General features: G+C 41.7%; 1 protein-coding gene across 1 annotated transcript in view; it reads left to right on the forward strand.

Moving 5' to 3' along the window:
• The window catches only part of LOC133132954 (AF4/FMR2 family member 2-like), a 173,653-nt gene that overhangs the window by 48,413 nt on the left and 101,896 nt on the right, over positions 1-23,344 (forward strand). Inside the window, exon 3 of the mRNA XM_061248804.1 lies at positions 7,657-8,538. Coding sequence (XP_061104788.1) covers positions 7,657-8,538 — 882 coding nt within the window. The remainder of the gene's footprint in view (positions 1-7,656; positions 8,539-23,344) is intronic.

Below are 23,344 nucleotides of genomic sequence, written 5' to 3' on the forward strand. Positions count from 1 at the left end.
TTCATTGAATTATTTTTGAAAGAATCTTATCTGTACAGAATGTTATACAGGTGCCTGAGACTTTTGCACAGTACTGTAACTATAAATGCTGGAGTTCATCTGTGGAAGATAGCATGCTTTTCAGAAAAAGTGTGCTTGGATCCTGTCCCTAACTACAGAGAAGGGTGTTTGTGGAGAAGGATTTCACATTGCATTCCTCCTTACATTGCAGTCCTATGAAAACATGTCTCCCTCTCACTCCAGTACATCTTCAGCAGATCCACCACACTGAGGCCCTCTATAACCGATGCTGCTCCTCTTCATTTATGCAGAAGATCTTTGCCTTTGAGAACAGCCGTTTCTGCCTCTGCTAGATGCAGATCTAAAATATGCCAGGAGGTTTTCCCCAACAGAACTGAGGCTTATCTAAGCTGATAATTTTTTCTTCATATATCATCATCATTATGATTTGTTCTGTGCAGTATGTTGTGTGCACCTCACAAAGAGCCCCTGATTTACTGTCGGTAATAAATTAAATGTGATAATTACGGCTGGATATTTGTCATGAAATTCATGGATCCCAAGATTTTGGGCAGTTCTGTGATATTCTTGCTATTGCGTTCCTGCTATTTCTGCGATTTCCGAGTTGTCATGCTTTCTGTGATTATTTGGCAGTTTTGGGAGGCTGTCAAATGTATGTATTGTAGGCTATCCTTCATTGTTTGAACCATATTGCCAAATGCTGGGAGAAACAAAGTGCAACAATGTAAACAGATCCTATATTAAGATTCCTGTCCTTGTCAGTTGTTGCTATCAGATGTCTAACGGCCCCTGTCAACAGTTCTGATGCCGAACACTCCTTCCGTGTTATGGTAATGTTGTCACTGACAACAGGCGCTCCATCAAATCTCACAACGCAGGCTACAGTACATGTTGTACCAAAACAAACATTAAATAAATAAAAACAGACGCACGGTAACCCTGTTTTATTATTTTAGTAATGCAAGTTGGACATGCTGTGTTTCTATTAAATTAAAAGCAAAAAAGCATGCTCCTTCTTTCCATGATGGACAGAAGCGATTAAATTCACCAGCCTATCAATGCATTTTAGTCATATTTCTTCCTAGAGGCAAATGCCAGCTGTTTTTTTTTTTTTACTTCAAATGCTTGTATACTGTTGCAGTGACACATTGTTTCTGACTGCTGCACATGACATCTATTAATTCATTTAATAAGTCAATGTTTTTTTAAAACACACTCATTATTTCTGCTGGGGGTTTTTTTCCCAGTTCTCTATCATTTTCAAGGACTTGCCATGACTGCTCTGTGACTTTAGCCAGTATCTGAACCCAGCCTTAGTGATACAGTGTAATATAATAACTGCAAATAGGATCTCCTAGATTAATAAACCATGTTGGGCCTTCAGACATCATGCCAGTGTGATACCCGCAGGTTCAAACCTGCACCCAGTGCCTACCCGTAACTAGAAAATGCCACTCACGGGGGACCCATGGGCCTACCTGCCCAATGCAGACCTCTACCTCATAATTGATTTCAGTAGGAAAAGGCTTTCAAAACAGGTCTTGTCTAAGTTGCCAACAGCTTGTTAAAGTATGTAGGGTTTGATCAGTAGGGCAGCCTCAGTATACCATTGTGTGATACGAAGCAACATAATTTTAAAGAAATTTGTAGTTTGTCACTACAGTTTCTGTTTTTAGCAGCAAGATTGGGACAAAAAGTGTTAAAATGTTGCATAAAATAATTAATTCTGCCAGTTCATACCAACCCATTGACCTTCCGTTGCATTCCTAAACACCACATGTTTAGTTTTTCCCGGTGTTAGTTCCTTCTGCTATTGCTTAAGAAATCATCTGGAACTATCTGAAAAGGCAGAAAGAAGTCACATCAAGATTGAAGAAGCATCCAAAAAGCACAGTCTTAAGTACAGAATGTAGACATGATGGATATACTACTCCCTCAGGCTAAACCTGCAGAGTTCCGACTTCAACATCAGCATTATTGCTGAATCAAGTTAATCGCATCAGTAAAGGTTAGAAGCATCGTTACAATTTTTAAATAAGATGCTGTATTGGATAAATTATGTAGGTCACCTTGTGGGCCTCAATCCTCAACCCACTATGTTCCATAGAGCCTTATGTAATTCCATACATGTTTTTTAATATGATTCCTTCTGTATTTGGGCATATTAGTTCAAAATGGACATTTTCTCTTTAGTGTTCTGTAGGAAGGTAGTAAAATGATCTTTTCTCCCTGCATGGCATTATTTGTAGGGCTACCATCTCCTGGGCTGGTATTAGTAAATCCCCCTTTAATCCTGCTTAATTGAAGTGTGGCGTTAACAGTTGTGAGTAACTTACTTACTGCTTACTTACTCTCCTGGTTCCTTCGAAGGGAGACCCAGTGCACTTGTCCTTTGGTGGGCTTCGAGCCACGGACGTGGCCTCTGCCCACCTGCAGCCTCTGCCCACGGTTGTAAGCTGCATACATGGACATATTCCCGCATGCGTTTTCAGAGCCACTGAATCCAGGCAAGGTCAGATGGGTGTCTTTGGATGGGGGCCAGTGCTCCAGAGTCACAAAGAGGTGCTTATCCTCTCTGTAAATATGCCCAAATTACTTCCCACCTCCAGCCAGCAACTGCTGAGTCAAGGAGAATATGAGGAGATAGAAGTCAAGTTTTTTAGTGAGTCGCTGCAAATGTATTCTCTGCCGTTCCTTGCTTGCAATATGTTTTATTCATGGCCACTGTTGAGACAAAGGACAAAAGTTGGGGAAGATGATAATTTATGCAATGTGAAATTGTACCCCCTACAGAATTTAAGAGAGGAATGTTTTTTTTTCTACCCCTGCTTTTCTTCATTCCTGATTTGAGCGGTCTGCGCTGTCAAAATCTCAGCGTGTTTTATCGGGGGATTGAGTTATTTTAAGTTAGGTTTGTTAAATTCCAAAGTTGCATCTAGCGTAGCATCCCAGTTTAAAGTTTCCACATCCCAAAGATGAAGCATTTTTTATGTACAGTTTCAGTATATTCCTCACTGATATTTATAAAAGCAGTTCAAATGTAGCTTAGTATATTTAGGCCCAGGTTGATAATCCATATTCAGAAGCTGGTAATGTACACCTTATACAGAAAGCATTTTGTTTGGCCCTGAACTCACAACACTAAGAACAGAAGACATTTTTAAAGTTTGTTTTTCAAATAAACCATGGATTAGAAGTCGTTTGCTTCTTCTGTGACTGATTCAATGTTGGGAGGGTGATAAGTTGTGTTACTTTTACTGAAACAGCAGGACCTGTACTCCCAAAAAGCTTTCAGCTGGGAGGTAAATCTCAGATTTCTAGTGTCCTAACGACATGGGCTCCATCGCAAATGCTGCCAATCCCAAAATCGGAATGCACTCAACCTCATCCATCTTGGCTGGAGCCGCTTCCTCGGCTGGAATGCCGGGATCAGCTCAGATTTTGTCTCGGTAATGTGATGTAAAGCCAAAAGGCGTGGTAGGAAGAATAGTCTAACCGCCAAAGCCATGCAGATGAACACAGGGCTCTGCCGGCTTTAAGGACTGCCAAAGTGAGAAAAGCATTTGGGGTGTGATTAATGCAGACATCTCAAGTGCAAAATGCTTTGACGACTTGTTTAACTCAACTGGGTCAGGTTGCTTGTTTGGTGGCATGTGGGAATTGTGGTGTCTAACTTCGATGGGGTGAGGATTGAGACAAGGGAAAGCTGTCCGCTGAGTCCCTGCTCACCCTGCTGAGTCCCTGCTCACCCGAGCCGCCACCGCCAATCAGATACCCAGTAGCTGGTTCTGCGGTGGGTTTATTTAACACAATTTCCAGCTTTTTTTAACACTTGGTTGTTTTACCTGTAATCATGTAATTATTGGTACAGTATCGAAGAGGACTACCTTGTCGACTGCCCTATATCTGTAATCTCTTTTGACAAAGCATGCCGAGTCAGATTACATCCTTACTAGTCACATTCTTACTCACACGTGAATGTAACATTTTCGCATTAGAATTTAAATATTCACAACAAAGAAAACGTCACGTTAACTGGACAATGGCTTTTTTTTGACGTGAATGAAAATTGTGAAAAAATGTGAAAAGAAAACGTGACATGAGATCATGCAAAATTCCACATTTTCACATGACTGACTTTTTAAAATGTGAACTACAATTTTCACGTGTGACTTGAAATAATATAGGTTACCTATTCCTGCTCTCATTTTATGAGTGGGATTACTTTTACATGTTGGGTGTACACAGTTTTTGAACATGATTTTTTTTTTCGTAATGGGGAGTATCACTCTTTTGACTCCTACAATCGTAAAACAAATTGACTTTTTTTCCTGTTTGAAGTCAAATGTAGGTACCAAATAATAGTAAACATTAAGCCTTCCTGATGAGATTGATCAAATAGGTATTTTATTTCTATTTTACATTTTACAAGAATTTGTCAGAAAATGCTTTCTGGTTTACCCTAGCGTGAACCCTCACAGAACAAGCCAGATCTCTAATCACATCCACCGATCTAATCACATTCACTGATACAATCACAGCCATGGATGTAATCACATCTACTGATCTAATCACATCCATTGATGTAATCACATCCGTTGATGTGATCGCATCCACCGATGCACAATGAACCAGATTCTGTTTAGCTGAAGGCTCATTATGTGCCGGCTTTGCCAGCCTGCCTGGCTATGATTTTGCCACAAAGGGCTCTCCCTTTTTGCTCAAACCAGATGGATTTTCCCTGGCAGAACATGAGTGCCTTAGGGAGTTTCACCCAGCAGGCCCTGAAAGCAGCCTTTCCCGACAACAGTTCTAGAAATACCGAGCCTGCTGCTGTTGTGGATTGTGTCTCATACTTGTCAGATACATTTGTGCATGACTGTTTGACCTTTCAAAGAAAACAACTAGGAGAACCGTAGAGAGCGAAATATAATGAGGCTGTTTTTTATAGTACACTGCTATCTCCCTCTCTTCAAATGATCGTGCTTGATCTTGTTATTTCTAAAGAGCCTTACATCATGTTACAAAAGCTACAGGGCCGACTGTTAATGTGTCTTTCTACTTTTGAAAACCTTCATTCCACCTGTTATGAATGTGGTGTATTCATTTGTTTTGATTGTTACTGTATATAAACATATATACAGTATACAATATCAGTTGGACCCATACTAATTTCCATTTGTTTTCCACTGAATATACAGCATAGGTTTGTAAATAGGCCTTCTGTAGATCAAGGGATATCCAGAATTTACATATTCAGAAAGTATTTACAAAAATACTACCTCTTTGTTTCAGATATAATATAATGTGATGTTGTTTCTGATTGACATTAGAGTCACTTCTACTGGATAGCACATATTGGTAAAAATTAAATGAGTCTCATTTTTTGTATTTCAGAACAGGCAAGGGCCGGGTTCAGTCAAAATCTGTTATTAACTCAATAATATAATTAAACACAAGTCTTACAGCTTACTTCACAAACGCTGTTTAGCCAGTTTTGTTTTCATGATTACTTAATTGGCCAAACTGTATTTGAAACTGTAAAATCATTCTTGCTTTGGTTGGTTTTTAAAATTGAGGTCAAAAATTGATTAAATCTCAGCCACGAAAATTTTACAAATTAGATACAAGTGATAGCCCTTGCACTATATTTACCACAGATACGATCAATTAAAATGATATGAAGCATAATAAGATCAGCATCAAGATGAAAGAAAGAATGAGATGGCTATAACATTAAGTAAAGTATCCTGTGACACTGACAATGGCTGAACAGTGCGAATGGATTTATTGTCTCCAAACACAAAGGCATAACAGGACACTTTTAAGTTATTCTGCACTGTCTGGATGAGGAAATATTATTTCTAGATAATATCAGCAGAGAATAGGTCTATGGAAAGGAAATATGCATCACATTGATTCAAGAGTTCACGCTTATTACCTTGCTGCAGATTCCCAGAATGAATTTTGATTTCTAATTTACTTTAGTTCCCTGTCATTCTCTGTAATGACTTCTGTTGCATTAAGCTCAAAGTAGTCTCTTCGTTTACTTGTAATGATCTCCTGTTTACTCAGCTAATGTGCTGTAAAACAAGGCACTGGAAAATCTCTGGACGACTGTCCATTACGCTGATTTTCACTGCCATAAATCTCTTCACGCCATGTATACCATTAAAGATTTATGGGGCACATTAAAATGGCCTTAAGTTTTAAGTGTGTGAGGGTCAGCGCTTAAGCTTCACAAAGCGTCTCTGTGGGAGGCCCTCTCCTGTTGTGTTAGAGGCCGTGGTTAGTCATTCTACAGACTAATGATTCTTCATCACCTTGAGTTATTTTCCATTATTTGTGTGCTGGCTATTGTGTTGTCTGGAGTTGTAATGAAAAAATGGCTGCATGTTTTGAACTGGTTACAATGTTGAGACACTGGAATACTACTGTTCATACTGTATGTTATCGGTGTGTACTGATCCTGTGATGACATTTTACAAAATATATACTTGTATTATATGTGTTCTATAGACCCTTCCTTTCTAAATAATGTACTATAAGCTCATTTAAATGAGCTTACTGAATAGTTTCCCGGTTGCAATTTGTTGCAGAGAATTGTTAAGTACCTTACTTACTAGCAGGTTTCGACTAAGGGAAAAAATATCAATGTGCTGCATATTATGCATTATGTTTCTTATTATGTAAATAAGCATATGGGATAGTTTAGCATGCCTTCATTCCCAGACTTGCTGTATAAACTAATGATATGCTTGAAAACCTGAAAGAAAGTCATTATAATAACAAGTTCCTCCTGTAGAAAAGAAATACAGAGGATTTTGGAAAATGAAGTATAGAGGCATTGGTAAAACACAAATGTGTTAACCGACTTTAATATACAATTTGATTGAAAACTGAATGAAGTCTGATTATTGTAATTACTACTGATTAAACGTAACACGTGGTTTTATTCAAAGTACATTTTGATACAGATCTTGGGGAAGATTTTCCTTTAGCTATGACTAGTTCTTACATATCCTGTCTCTTCACAATGACAGATAGAAGCATCAAGTCACTCCACTTTGGGGGAGACCCACAACCCAGACCATAAGGTATATTTTATTAGATACACACTGTAATGAGCCATAATGTTTGTTTAATACCTTTTAAAGAGGTGCGTTTTAACAGTCCTAGTTGAACAGCTCTCACTGACCTCCCCCCCTCCCCGAGCTGTATTAATTACGAGCTGCTGACTGCCAGTTAAAGTGTTCCTCTATGGCGTGGGCAGTGCCACTTTATTGTCATTACACAGTATACCAAGAGTAAAGCTATTTTAGCCTGCGTAATTGCATTAGGAAAAATACACTTTTTTTCCCATGATTGTATAATTGCACTGATGTATTACACACTGCTATAATGGTCTCGCTCACTAAGGCATGTTTGCACCCGAGCACCCACACTTTACCAGCTACCAGCTTACAGACTTTCACAGTTGTGCTGGCTTTCTGCAAATCGCACACCCTCGTTTTTGGAGACCTGCAGCACAGTCATGTGTGAGCATGCTGAGGAATGATACGAGAGAGTAACAGTGCGAGAGAGAGAGATGCGATATGCAGAAATGTGATAACGGTTTTCCTTTCCTCCTTGCAGACTAACAAAGGCGATGCTCTGGCGAACCGGGTGCAGAACACGCTGGGGAACTATGACGAGATGAAGGAGTTGATTACTAACCACTCCAACCAGAGTCACCTGGTGGGAATCCCCAAAAACTCGGTGCCGCAGACCCCGGTGGAGAAGGAGGACGAGCCCAGCTTTTTCCCCGAGGGGCAGAAGGGCAGGACGGCCCCCTCCCACCAAAGCTTGGGCCAGCCCGCCTCCTCCATGCCCCCGCCCCCATCCTCCTCCTCCCTCACCAGCTCCACGCTCCTCCACCAGGGGACCAAGAAGTCCCGCTCCGGCGACTGGTCCCGGGGCGGCCACGGCTCGGCCAGCGCCCAGCCGGGTCAGGGGGCCGGGCCTCCGTGCAGCAGGGGGAAGCACGGGGCCTCCACCCACGAGCTGCCCCACCCCAGGTACGAGGACCCGTTCGGCGGCCAGGGAGACACCAGTCCGGTCGCCACATCGTCCCTGTCCCGGAGACACGCCCCGCCCCCCAAGCCCCCCTGCTCCTCCTCCGAGCACGGCCACAAGGAGGGCGCCCGCTCGAAATCTCCCGCCGAGGATCCGGGCTCCCACTGCACCTCCTCCTCTCCCGTGCCCTCCACCTCCCTCCTCCCCAGTGGACTCTCCACGCCCACCTTCCCCCCCGGGCTCCACTGCAAGCCCAGCGCCGTCCAGCAGAAGCCCACCGCCTACGTCAGGCCCATGGACGGCCAGGACCAGGTCCCCAACGACTCGCCGGAGCTCAAGCCCCGCCCGGAGATTGGGGACGGCTACGGCGCGGCCGCTTTCGGGGGCCTCATCGAGGGCAAGGGAGGAGCCGGCAACGCCAAAAGCAAGCTTCCCAAACTGACCCTGCCGCAGCCCGGAGAGGTACGTGTCATCGTTCGTTCAACCGCCCGTGTGTACCCCAATGGAAACGTTCAACGTTTGCCTGCATTTCGATCCTCAGGCGGAAAATAGGCGAGGTACTGTATGGAGCAGGGCAGAATGAGTTGGCCCTGTTGACATGACTCGAGCTTGGCTGAGTTTACATTTTGGCAGTGAGACAAGGTGACATAATGGAGCCACTCATTAATATTCAGGCATTCTATGGCTTTCTCAGCCTCTGGCATTCATGTGAACCGTGTCGGTCAAAGGTGGTTTGTTTCACGCACACTGGCGTTTTTATGGGTTCCAGACATGGCTACGGGCCTACTCCCTGCAAAATAGGTCGTGTTGAGGAGGCTTTGTGACGAGAGATGAAATCTGTATCATTGCGCGTGACATTCTGATTCGCAGCGGTACTTTCTTTTTGTACATATTGTCTCAAAAACCAGACGCACATTTCCGTTTTAATTAATTTGTGGACTGAATGGAGAACTCTGGATCTGTCTCTTGAACGACTGCTAGTGCAAGTGGTGCGTGTTCTTATGTAGTTTTTTTCCGAGTGCAGAACAATCTCTTGATGATTGTTGTTTCGTGTTTTGAGAAGCACGGATTTTGGAGTGAAAACTTGGTTGTAGCTTTTGCAGATGACTTTGGAGCGCATGGAGTTCATATTGTACAATCGGAGGCCAATTGTCTGCTGTTGACATTTTTGTACCAGTGGTTTTAATTAATCAAAACAAAGTAAAAAATGATAGGCTTCAATTTACAGATGATTCAATCCCTTGTTGATTTAGGAACTTTGGCCACCCAAGCCTTGTGTATTTTGTTACCCATGGAAAACTTGTCATAATAAGCTTTTTGCCAGCAGCACAGACAGGATAGGCTAAGTGTCTGTTATTGCAGCAGTTTTTTTAAAGGGGGGCGGGGGGTGCGAGGGGGGTGGAGATTAACTTTGGCTGTTTATCTTGTACTAATGTTCTGGGGTGATACAATTAAGATGTTCTTAAGATTTGTTGTAATTCTCAATACGGGAGGATTTATGGGGCCTCAGTCCAAACGCGGCACAGAGCTTTCAGCTCGGCTAGTTCAACTGCTGGAGGATATTTTTTCATGGTGCAAAATGTGATTGCTTTGAAATTAAACTTTATAAATTTACACTGCAGCTGTTATTATTTATTTTCCTTCACCTGGGGTAACAGACTTGTTATTTCCAACCACTCTTCACACCTCTGCATGGAGTTTTCTCAATGGCTCTGCCTGTCTTAAAATAATCACGGGCAGAGCAGACTCCGCATGGGGGTCTGCTGGTCTGCCTGGAGATGTGTGGGTGTGAAACAGATCTCCAGAACTCCCCCCCCACAATGTCTCCACATCGTGTAGGATGGTGAATCCTAGAATGGGCACCAGTGAAGGGCCTCGGAGTTCTGACCTGTCAATGAACAATATTAAGAACTGATTAAGAAACAAAAAATATAATAATGATGATGATGGTGATTTCTTACTGTTCAGTTGCACAAGTCGATCTTCATGAAGATTTCCAGATCAGAGGATGGAACTGGCATTCATTGTCCACGTGTATGTTCATTACAGTACTTTTATAATCCTAATTTACTGTTCATATATAGGAAATATATATGATATGGGTGTCAACTTTAACAGTTTAATTAGCACATCTGGGGCTGAGCATTGACCTCATATGAGACCCAGAGTGAGGTTACGCTATCTGCATGAAGACAATCTGCTCGATACTTAAAGGCTTTGAACCATTGCCAATAGTTATATTCAATCCGGGCATGATGTAGTGAAATGTTCCTGCATTAAAGCTTCAATCCTTTTAATGGGGAGTTATGCAGAGAGAATGTGCTGTGGCACTGGGGTGGAAAAGATTAATGTGTATGTGGGTGTGCGTCTGTTTGTGTGTCTGTGCGTGTGTGTGTGCATGCACTTCTTTGTATGTGTGTGTGTGTGCATGTGTGTATGGGTGTGTGTCTGTGCCTGTGCCTGTGTTTGTGTGTCCGTGCATGTGCTTGTTTGCGTGTGTGTGTATTTGTTTATGTGTGTGTGCCTGTGTGCCTGTGTGTGTGTGTGTGTGTGTGTGTGTTTGTTTGTGTGTCTCTGTGCCTGTGTGTTTGCATGTGTGTCTGTGTGTATGTCTCTGTGCCTGCCTGCCTGTGTGTGTGTGTGCGTGTGTGTGTGTGTGTGTGTGTGCGTGCGTGCGTGCGTGCGTTTGTTTGTGTGTCTCTGTGCCTGTGTGTTTGCATGTGTGTGTGTTTGTTTGTGTGTGTGTGTGTCTCCCTGCCTCTCTGCCTGTATGTGTGTGCGTGTGCCTGCGTGCATGCGCCTGATTGCGTGTGCGTATGCGTGTGTGTGCATGTTCGTACACGCTCGACTGCAGTGGCAGTGGGAATTCCATGTTTGTGTCACGCTCCGTGTCTTGAGAAATGGGAGGGGAGGCTCAATGGGAGTTAATGCGGTTGCGCTCCGCACTGAGAGCCACGACTGGTCACATTGAGCTGGCATAGAAAGGCAGGGCCTCACCCACTCAGAATACATACAAAGAGGGCACATGCCATGTGAATGTGCCCATGTGCCCCATAAACCGGGGGTTTCTGCTACTCGGAGGAGAAGGTGGCAAACAATCCGGGCTGTTCTGTGACTGCAACGCTCTGCGTCATCTGTGCTCCAGATGTCCAGATGTTTTTTTTTGACATATTATTTGTGATTCAACACATATTGAGCTGAAATTATTTCAACACTCATGTACCCTGCAGCCATTTGAACTTATTTCAAAATATTGGAATTGATCACACTAATTTCACACTTGGACAAATAACAAACAGCGTATTCCTTTATTGAGTTAGGCATGAGTACAAAGGGCTTGTTATAATATCATAACAATAGTTCCACGATACCACTACCAATGCGTCTAATACTAACACTAATAATGATGATAATAAATTACTATCATTATCATTGTCATCATCATCATGTTTTCTTTTAATCACAGCTTATTGTAATACACAACATTTGAGCGTTTTCATAATTACATGCTAAATGATACAGCCAGGGAGAGCCTTGTGCTGATAAGATAAGAAACCAAAGTCATACAAGCAGAGAACAGGGCTTATTCACTGCTGAAAACCCATACAGTATGCAGCTGCAACACTCCTGGCTCACACTATAGCATCCTAGAACCAATGATGTGGCAAAGCGGGGCCTGTAGAATATCACCAGCACTGAGGTATGGAGGTGGTCTTGTGCGTCAGCCGCAGAGAAATGTCCCTGGATGTCTGAGGAGCACTCTTCCTTTGTGTTTATGTTTTGCGCCACGTGGGAGCCCCTTGCAAAACCAAAGAACCTCTGTACGCCCCTTGCCCCGACACTTGAGGAGTCTTGCCTTCTACAAGTGTGACTCACTCAACATTCTCACATCGTCATAAAAAAAACAAACGAATGAATTATCAGCCATAAATAAGAGTAATACTTGACAGAACAGGTTGGCCTACCTCCAGCCAAGCGCAGAGGAACACAACAGCTGTTGCATTGCTTTGTTTATTGAGGGAGCGGAAGGCAATTCAATTCTTAATCGCTAGATCTAGCATCTGAAAACATATGGCTCAGTCGCGCAGTGCGCTTTAGCATGTGGCAGGAGCAGAAATCGTAAGGAATTTTAATTGCTCCGGGTGTACCCTCGGAATGGTCGGCTCCCGAGGAAATGGTGATGGATGTTGTTGTCGGAGTTGGTGGGGGGGGGCGTTCGGGTGGGTTGGAGGGACCCCCTGGGGCGCGGGCCCCAGCTGGCCCCGGACTGCGGTTTACAGGACAGAGCAATCACCGCTCGCAGTGGGATGAGTCACCCAGGCTGTCCCCGAATTGGCAGGATGCTCACATTGCTAGGAGAGGACAGAAAGACCTTTTTGTTTAGAAAAGGCATTTAGGAGAGAAACACCTTCAAGGATTTGATTTTCCCCTCTTTGCTTTCCTGTGAAGAGCGGTAGATTATGTTGAAAGACTGTCTCCTGTGATCCCACAGCGTCCTGGTTGTTTGAGCTTGTTATTACTCATTACTCTGGGTTGCCAATTTGTTTTTTTTTGGTTTTGTTTTGGGTATTTTTTCGCTTGTGCTTTGTCTGGTAGTTCTTAGATCCTCTTGCAATTAAATAGTCTCATAGGCTGGCAGTGTTTTGTGTAGGTTTTTTTACCCACAATTCTTCCTCACTGGAGATGGTTCAGCAGCTCATGGAAAATTGCATATGCCTTTTTAGAAGCGTAGGCTTTGTCTCTCACAGACACTTAAACATAAATCCACTCCCGAGTACTAAAGTAAAGTAAAGAGAACTTTTGCAGTTTTCCGACCTAATTACATGAGCTTTCTGAAGTTAAATCCTGCTGGGAATGTCAACGGCCTTCAGACCTGGGTCCAGTTAGAGACCTTCACCTTACTGGCTGGCTGAAATCTTATAGGCTGCCACCCCTGGCCTGCCTCCTGAACAACATTTTGTCAGATTTAGTGTAGGCTGGAGTGATAAGCATTTGTTAAATGGGTTTTGAATCATCCTGTTATCACTGGGCGTATCGATTAGTTCTCTCCATTCACCGCTTACTCGGAAAAGGCTGCCCAGGTTTTGTGTCAGGGAGTATGAAACATTGACAACCAGATAACGGTATTGATTTCTCCAAAAACAGTTATTGCACCGGGCATTATGTGGGCTTAATATAACTAATAGTCTTATCGCTAACCCTTTAAGTGGAGATTTGTTGTGACAGCAGGCAGGATTATATATCCTTTCAAGTAGGTACAGAAACAAAATAGGGATGTCTTTTTCATGTGGGAAAGCTTTTTTTGACAGGGTTGTTTTTCACATGTGTAGAGCTTGGATCTCTTCCAGTTTTATGTATATTGTAGTGTATTTTTTTTTAAAGAGTGCCTTTTCTGGTTCATTTTGTTCTGTTGCCTATGGCTTTATATAGACTAGATGTACAGGGGATTGCAGGATATAGGTTTGATACTAGGCAGTATTTACCTAGGATGTGTTCCAATTCTAGATTTTGCTTCTTGTTTCTTCAAGAAAACACTTGAAAGCATGTTCTAAAGCCCGGAAACACCATCCCAAATCTCAGCCAATCAGGAGCAGGCCATTTTCAGAGGGTCAAAGGATATTGAGAGGAAGTGATTTGTCAGTGTTATCATTCTACCACTTATGATAGAAATATCACTGGTATTTCAAATAAATGATACGTTTTAACGGTATGTTACTTTTCAGCTTTTTAAAATTTCATTCAGTTATTGCCGTTTAATATTATGATGAAACTATGGAAGGCTGAAGGCTTTCCATGAAATGTTTGTACTGTAAAACCTTGTACTGTAACTTGCTCTAGAGACGTCGGCCATATTTTCAGGTGCATTGATCCTGTCTTTACCACAAAAAGGTTTTCCTTCAGTGTTAATCTAAATATTTTCATTGTGTTTTTAAAAGAAAACAAATAAAATCTATTTTTAAATGATCCAGCTACTGAACATCTGTATAGAAAATGAAAATTGTAATCCTGTGCTTTTAAAATAGCTGGAACTGACCTTTTTTGAAGTGATTTTGAATGGTTATTTTGACCCTTGACCTGAGAGACAAGAGGACATGTTATATTTTTAGAGCTTATCTCTTATAATCTGCATTTTTGTTCTGTTTACGGAAATAAATCTAATAAATATTAATTTGACAATTTGAATTTGGCAGTATGTCTCTCCCAGAATAATAATTTATTTACAGTTACAGAATTTTTTTCATTTTAAAACGTTTTAAATAAATGGAACGCAATATGTTTCTGTGAAGCAGCAGTTGGTCAATGCAGTATCATTACTGATTAAATCCCAATCATCATTTTAAATATTAATTATCTTGCACAATTTCTTTTGCTTACGCATATTTTTCCTCATAAGCAGTAATAAACAGTTTGTTAATTTTTTTTTCTCTCTTTTATAGGAATACCTGTAATAGTATTGATTTATGTAAAAATACACATCATACAAGTTTTAATTCAATTTAAGTCAACTCTTATTAAAAAACACTTCATACGTAGTCTGACTTAAAAATTGCAATGAGCTGCACCCAAACAGGCACTGCTCGATCTTGACTGACACACCCCCAGCAGTGACTGACCAAATGGCTCAGCTGTGTCAAAATAACCAAAATGGCAGCCCACAACACCAGTTGGAAAAAACCTTACTGTACAACATACTGCCCTGTGAATCATCCTCAAAGGTAGTTTTACCACATCTCTTAAAATAAAATGTTTCCTAAAACACATACAGTTTGCTTTCACGTTTCCAGAAAATATCCCTTCATTTCGCTATCTTCTGCGTAATGGATTTGTTTTACATATTTAATGTCAGAGTTGGCATCTCATATTAACTCTAAGTGACAGTTCACTCAATGCACTTAACCTCGGAAGGCACTGTAAATTAACTGTATGATGTGTTCCCACAAGTTCATAGCTGATTAAGGGAGACAGCAGGCATGTTTAGGCCTGGCGAGTGTCAAATCTTTGCCCCCAACTGATTACTCTTTGTGATCAGATATAATAGCAGAGAGCCATAACTGCATATCAATGTCTGCATGTTTGTCCTATGTGCAACACACTATCTTAAAATAAGAAGAATAACAGGATATGAACAAGATGATTTTTCATAAATTTTTGCGCCAGGTTTCCAGTGAACCACGAATTCCATGAAATCTCGTAGACCCTGCTGACAATAAGCTGGATGTGGTTTAAGGAGCAGTTTTGAGATAGTAGGGACAGCTAATTCTTTATTCCTTAATGCTGCATGGTCCTGGTCCCTTGAATGGCTAGTATAGACAGAAATGTCCCTTCTGGTTTTCTATCAAATTTTTGTTGCCTTGTATGTTCAGCTGGCTCGGTAATGAAATCAGGCTGATAGAGTGGTTGCCACTGTGAGCATGACAAAGGCTAAAATGATTGATGCTATTTCTGCTAGTCCAAAACTGCATACCATGTTCAGAACCAAAATTCATCCTTTTGTAATGTAGCCATCACAAATGTGGTTGCTAGTACATCTTAGAAACAGAATGTTCCTTGAGAGTAGGCTGACTTTCTCCTTTTGGAATGCCTTGTCACTCTGCAACACTCAGCAGAGACAGCTCTTTCCCAAAGGCCACAATGTTGCCGCTGCTCCTCATCGCATTGCAATCAACAAGTCGGTTTCACACGGACATGAGGCGGAGGACGACACTTGATGTGCGGTGGTGTGGTGGTCATTCGCTTTGCAAAACCTGGGGTATTCACTATGCTTTTTCTGTGGATTATTACAGGAATATCATGGTGGATGAATGCGACACTTGATAGTTGTCTTTAGGCAACAATTAAACAAACAAATGTGCATATTATTCAGTCATTTACATGTATTTTAAAACATATTTAAAACAAGCTTGGCCCAGCAGTGTGAACTGTGGGTAACAAGTTATAGGGGAGGGATAAGGGGAGTGGTTATCCTCGTGTGATGCAAACAAGGAGAACATTCTCAACCGGTTGAAAATAGGATGATAAATGGAAAACTCTTACTTCTCCAAAACTAAAGAACGAACATATTTAATGCTTTCATTGTGTTACTTTTCTTCAATGCCCTCTTGTGCAAAGTGCATATAAAAACCTAGAAAGTGTGACCAACCACCATGTTACTCCTTTAACCCATTCTTGCTGTCTAATGTACAGAAGTCTCTCCCAAAAGAGAAGCAAATTACTGAAAACTGTGAACATTCAGCCTCTGCTTTCCTTAAGAAAACCCTCACATTTTCAGTCATGTTGCACAATAGTGTTTCCACTTCTGTGCTCATAAAGGCACATTTTCTTTCAGCAATAACCTTAGGTTTGCAAGACAGCTCAATTCAGTAGGAATATAATTTGATAGACATGTTCTGAAGTCAGTCATTTAGGTTCATTCAGTAAGCATATACTGAAGCTGTTTGATGGCACAATGTTTTTTTGATGGTAAGTACTTACACCTTTTCACCGAAAGAAAAAGGACACGTGCACACTGAAGGTAAAAAGTGTCACATTAATGTAATGTGAAAGTGAAGTTATTATCTTTTTCTCTTTCATTGTGTGATACTTCCACTTTCGGGCTCCTGCAAGAAAATATATACAGTAGATATGCAAAGGCTTCACCCTTTTAAGCATCTCTTGTTTTGCTTTTGTCTGTGTGATTTACCAGATAATAGAGGTCATCATTCAGTGTTTTGCTATAGCCATTTTACTGTAGATGGCTTTTTTTCTTTACCATTGATTTGATGAAAAAGAAATCGTACTTTTTAAGAATGTCCTCTTTCAAAAGACCTTCTGTATTTCCTGTCACCCCTGTCATTTAAACAGAACGTACAGGATTTTACTTGAGTCTAGGATATATTGAGTTTGACAGCTCCACCTGGATATTTTAAAATATGAAACTGTGAGAAACTTTGAGAATGGGGGATCCATCACAAAGTTCAGCAGTTCTTTTGAACTCCATCATAGGGAATCCAGCTGTGAAACTGATAGTGAAAGCAGGGGAGTCTATGGAATTGCCTGTGACACATCCATGTGGATCAAGTATAAAATCTAGAGCGCTTGTTTATTTGTTTGGTTTTGTGTTCCACCTCCGTGTTTTGTTTTTCCTGAAGTAAACCCCTCTTCATTGGAACTATATGTAGACCTTCTCTGTCTTGTGTTGCATTGTGCTGACTAAAGTCATCTAAGTACACTTGAGCCAGTAACTGCCGTTACCCTGACATGTGGAGTTTTTTTTCCAGCTGTCATTTTGTATTCAGTTTAATTAGCCATCTTTAGCTTGGACAATACCTTTAAGGTCAGAAGCATCTAAAGGAATGTTGTCTCACATACAACTTAAAAAAAATTCTGTGTGGTTTGTTGTCATTGTCAAACTCAACAATGTTCTTTTGCCCTCAGGCACTTCAAAAAGTGACAAGCAATATGCGGTTGTGAATAGCAAATGAGGTACTGTGGCTGGGTATTAGCTTAATTGGAGCTGACCTGCTCAGACAACAGGGCGTCCAGTATGCGGAAGGAACAGCGCTGCAGCCCAGTGTGTGTGTATTATTCGCTCCAGTGGCCCCGGAGTGGTGGGGGTTAATAGTCTGTTGAGTGAGCGGTGAGGCAGATTGCGGTTTGGCCCTCAGTTGGAGGGTTGCCAGGTCTCCCATCGTCTCCAGTGTTTTCAGACGATGATTGAACGTTACGTGCGATGGAACAGGCTCGGTGCAGTGTACTGACTCCAGGCACCCCTGGGTCCTCCTTGGAAGAGGGGGCCAAAGAGGCCCCTCGCCCTGCCTCGACCGGAATTTCACTCCCGGCCTCGGCAGGACAAACAAGGTCACGCTTCAAGGTAGCTAGCTATCTATCGCTTGGGCCCCCTCAGCCTGCCTATTCGATGAAAACAAAAACAGAAATGCGCTTAAGAAGTACAAGCGGATTTCTTTACGAGGATTTATTTATACACAATGATTTCTATCATTTGGGGGAATCCAGTGGATCTGGAGATGTACCTCGTGATGGAAATTGACAGCATATAGTCGCGTTTGGAATCGGCATGTTTTTTTTTTTTTTTTTTCTCCCTGTCCTGTCACGCTCGGTGGATTCTTCTCATCAGCGTTGGTTTAAAATGGCATCTGAATTAATTGGAGTTCATTAATGCGAATCTCTGTAACACATAGTGAATAGTCAATAATGTGACTAATAAACATTAGAAGGAATGCGTGTAGAATATGTGTAGCACTGTGACATGGTCCCTGCAGGCTCCTGTAAAATTAAAGGTGGGCAGAAAAAGAGGGGAGATATGATTAGCACTGAGTAAATAAAAAAGGCACTGGAGACTAAGTATACTAATTATTATATTTGTAATGTGTCAACAGTGCGTCTTTTTCACTCATAATTTCAAATTATGGAGTACGAAGGCAAATCAGTAAAGAAATACAGTATGTCTTTGTCCCAAGACATATGGAGCTCACTGTATATATTCATTCCCTCTGCTTTATAGTGAAGTAAAGCAAAATAGTATATAATTTTCCCTTCATAAGCTGATGTTTTTACTCTTTTTTTTTTTTCTATGAAAATGAGTCCTCGTAGTTTGCATTTGAGTTATAAGGTAAAGCAGAGGGGCATCAGCAATATGTTCCATGCTATGCACAACATTACACAGTTGTAACAGGAAGGCTGTTCTTTCTATAAGTGCATATGAATGCCCGAAGCAGGTATAATTGTCACCCCATTATAGATGGTCTCTGGCTGTAACCTGCATGCTCACGTTAGGCCTTTATGCTAATGCGATGTCTCCTGATGGGATTTCACCGCGCGGCGGGCTAATGTGACCTTGAAGAACTCGCTCACGGTACGCTGTGAGCGCACAGAGGATCAACATCCCCTTCTTGGACCGTGCAGTCGGAACAGAGTTAATGAGCATCATTCAGGAGACACAATGCACTACCATGAGGGGGAGAGGAGGGGGAGAACCACTGCAGCTGCACTGTAGAGTTAAGCTGCATTAGGATATACCGAGGTGATTCTCATAGATACAACCACTGCATGCCGAAGTGGATTAACAGGGAGATGAATAAACGCTTCCTCTTTTCTGGGGGAAAAAAACACGTTAATAGGAAGCTTACCCATTAGAAGTAACAGCTGGCGTCATTTGCATAATACCCATCAAACACCATTTTCTCTGACTGCTTGTCAACCTCCGATTTAAAAAAAGAAAGAAATCATAGCTGCGGTGCGATAACAGCCAAAATCGCACAAACACTCGTGCACATACACACACACACACACACACACACACACAGAGTGAGAGATAGACTATTCTGTATAAGATTTGTTTGGCCAGTAAATTATAATCTGTTTATAATTCTGCTTAAAAAATTGTGTTTTGTTAAAAATCCCCATCAATATGAAAATAAAAATACTAAAATACAGTCAAGACCACAATTTGGATATTGTGTTTCTTACAAGTTAAACTGAACCTGCTTCTTATTATGTTGTTGGTTAGATTTAATATCTTGTGACCTGTGTGCAAAACGTTCAGCTCACTTGAAAATATTATTCATTAATTAAATTGTAATTGTAAATAGTTAACTTGTAGGTGTTATTACTGGGATTAAGGTAACGCCAAATGTATCCTGCTGGCACACTGAACACACTTTTTCATCATAAAACATAATGAAATGCTTTTTTGCTAATTTAATCTTTTATCCTGCCCACTAAAAATGTTGCTGTAGTATTGAATGCAATACACAGACACACACGGCTCAACAAATCAGTCCCCTTCTGCAGCGTACGTTTTGTGTTTGTTTTAGCCGCTATGAATTGGGCTTTATGGGTGGACATTATCTGATGGTAGATTTACTGCTCTGCGATTGCAAAAATAATCTGTATCAGCGTTCTCAAATTTTACTAGTATCTAAAGGGTTTCAATTATGTATCTGACCCAAGCACATCCACAGTTTTTCTTCCTTGACTACATAGAGAGAGCCATGCACTTAGAGCAGTGTTGAAGAACTTGTCACGTGATATGAAGGATATGTAGGTGGAAGGCCACGCGATGATATGACTTATCTGTTGGTTTATGCGTTTCACAACACAACCTATTTGTAAACAGTACCATGCAAATACAACCAAAGCCACTGATTTCTTCACTGTGCCAAACACACCCGTTAATGCTATGTGGCTGTAGACCTTGGCAATTAAAATTCATCCGAGCACACAGCGCGCTAAATGATTTTTCTCCCTCCCCTTGCTCCGTGCATGTTTGTTGCCTGGGAAAAAAAAAAAAAAAAGGTTTATAGCTCTGGGCATTACAAAACAATACATAGTGCAGCCTACTGCTAGGTCTTTAGTCTTTTTAATTCATTTTTGATGCTCTTTGCTGTTGCTGAATGTCTGCAGCAGCTCATAATAAAATACCCGCTGTGCAATTTTGCAAGTGTGTCAAGCGGAGCGTGACCAGATATGCAAATTTAATACAGAAGTGCCAAAGCAGAATTGTGGGTATTTCACATCTGCAGGCCTCATAAAGGCAGTTTAGAAATCAATGAATATATAATACGAAGGTGGCAAGACCGAATATAAATCCCTATTTATCGTTTGTGAGAAATAGTTTGTTGTTTTGGGTCTGTTCTTGTTTTTTTTTTTGATGGGGTATATAGAAGAGACAGAGAAAATGTGAAGTTCCCTGCTGCTTTCTGGTGCGTGATTAGGTTTGGATAAATGATGAGGGCAGTGTTCATGGACGCGACACAGGCTTTCCTTCCCTGTTGCATTGTGGTGGTAAGTAAAGACAGAGGTTGAGTAGGTCCCATGACAGCTCAGATATCACGCACCAGAACTGCATTCTTCAGCTTCTCATATCTGCCCCTTTCAGCAAGCACAAAACAAGCTGTTTTCATTCATTCTTATTGTGTGCTGTAAATCCAAACTTTATTCCCCAAGCAAAATTCACAAGCCACTCGGGTGGTATTAGCCCAAGCTTTAGCTAAACCATACTTCTGACTAATTTACTAAGCCTTGTGGGTTGTCCTAGGCTAGGGCTGATCTACAGTTTCTGCTGTGGTGTCTTTGTTGTTCTTTTTTATTTTTTCCTAAATAATTATTGACTGGATACAGTAAATAGCTCCATGTAGTGTTGTTTTCATTCTGATATTGCATTGTTAGCCTGGATAGATGTCATTGCAATGAATGTTAGGATTAATGTTGCCTGGGGGGAGCTGTCTACTCTGCATGTTCTAATAAGATAGTGTCTGTTTTATATTGGAAAAATAAAAGGACTATTTAGTGCTCAGGTATCTGCAATGAGGGTATCCCTTTTGGAAAACAAAGGTAGGATCAGGCCTGAGATTTGAAGTTCGACCCAGTGTCGTCAGAAAGTTTTGTCAGGGTAAAACGCCCATCCTCTGTTTCGGTGGTCTGAGACTGACTAGAGAAAGATATCAGCCCTCAGTGAGTCTAAGGACCATCTGTGGCATTTCTAAAGGAATTAGCATTTTACATTCTCATATTTTAGATTTAGCACGGTATAGAGACCAGGGTGACGGAAACTGTTTACCTAAATTCAAACTATAAAGCTGGATACTTAGTAAGTAATTCAGTTATATAGGAAATAATATTGTTGTTTTTCATTGAATTGGGTTTGTGGTGTTTTGATCTTTGTTTTGAATATGTGTCAATGTGTTCATTCACAGCCTATTTTCTTGCATTTCCTTCTCTTTTATGTTTCTTTAGTTTCTCAGCACTGTTAACTTGTTTTCACAATTTCCCCACCCACTTGAACTACAGATGTGGGCCTGCCCAACTAAAAGAGTTACAACCTGTAAAATATTTAATGTCAATTTATCTCCCGCTATTACATGTGTAAAAATATATACATCAGAGTGCATGTATGTGTGAGAGCGAGAGAGAGAGAGAGAGAGAGAACAAGAGAAAAATGTGTATATGTGCACTTGTCAGTGTTGGTTTATATAGATATTACCCACCCTATGCAACATGATCCTGATTAGTCGACTTGTGAATCACAGACCCCACAGATGTGGTGGATTGAAGTCTGCTGCGTTAATGGTGAGAGTGATGCCAGCCTCATTGTGCCAAACTTTACGTGTGATTGATGTTGGTGATTACAGTATGCATTTAATGGTGGTCACCAACATTTTTCCTTGGCCCGGGTCTCTCTCGAACTGTTCCAAATCAGCGACGTCCCAGGTGGCCGCGGGCTCATCAGCTAAAGCCGTGCTCCTCGGTACGGTGATGCAACTCACGGCCCAGAATAAAATCCGCGCTGTAGCCGTGCCAGCGACAGCTGCGGCCAGGAGTCTTGCGGGACGGTAAACAGTCGACTACGGAGTCTCCGAGGGATAGGCGTTTCAGACGGCCGAGTGTTCCCCCCTTCCGCTGCGTGCACGGCTCTCCGGGCGTCAGCTGCACATGACGGGAGTCCTCCATTGTGAAGACCACGCAGCTCAGCTAAGAGACTTCATAGTGACAAGCGGCAAGTAGCTGCCTGAACTGTGCGTTATTTGCATGCGTGTCTGCCTATACTGACAGAGGTCAGTGGAGTAGTGAGACAGGACTACAAATACTATGAGGTGGACTAAAATCGCTAAATGGGAAATATGGGTAATTTTGTTTTATATTATATAAAATGTAATAGAGTCAGCTGCAATGGGCAGGTATTTCTATTGTATACATTGAATATATAATGTTCACCGAAGCAATACATCTGAGCCAATTCTCGATAGCATACTATAGAACTGCCCAAGATAGGATATTGCAGCAACTTGTCTTTTTGTAACATTTTAATTGGATATTAGCAATGTGCACTTCAGCTACTCTTTTTCAGACAAACTTTGACACGGTTGAAAGCTATATTTTGTGTCACGCTTTGTGTGTTAAATTCTCTGATTTATGCAAGCCACCATTATGAGGTCTGCAAAACGAATAAGTGAAACTGTACTTATTTGTTCTTCTTTGAAAGGCCATATATAATTTCTGTGATTTCTCTGACTACCTTTTGGGAAGAAGATTGAATGCGAGGCATCTGCCTGAGCCGCTTCCTGTTCCTCTGTTTCTGTTTCTCGGGTTTGCTGGCGTACTGAACTACAGGGTGTGAAACTACGCTGCCTTTCTGTAAACACGCGTGCCAGGAAGTCCTGCAGGGGCTGGAAGATAAGGATCTGACCGCGGGCGCCCGACTCGGGGGCTGAGACGTGGCGCACGTGTACCTCCGGTAACGAGTCAGCTGGGTTCCCAGAGTTTGGAGCGC

Source organism: Conger conger, chromosome 7, assembly GCF_963514075.1.
Source record: "Conger conger chromosome 7, fConCon1.1, whole genome shotgun sequence".
Classification (NCBI taxonomy): Eukaryota; Metazoa; Chordata; class Actinopteri; order Anguilliformes; family Congridae; genus Conger; species Conger conger.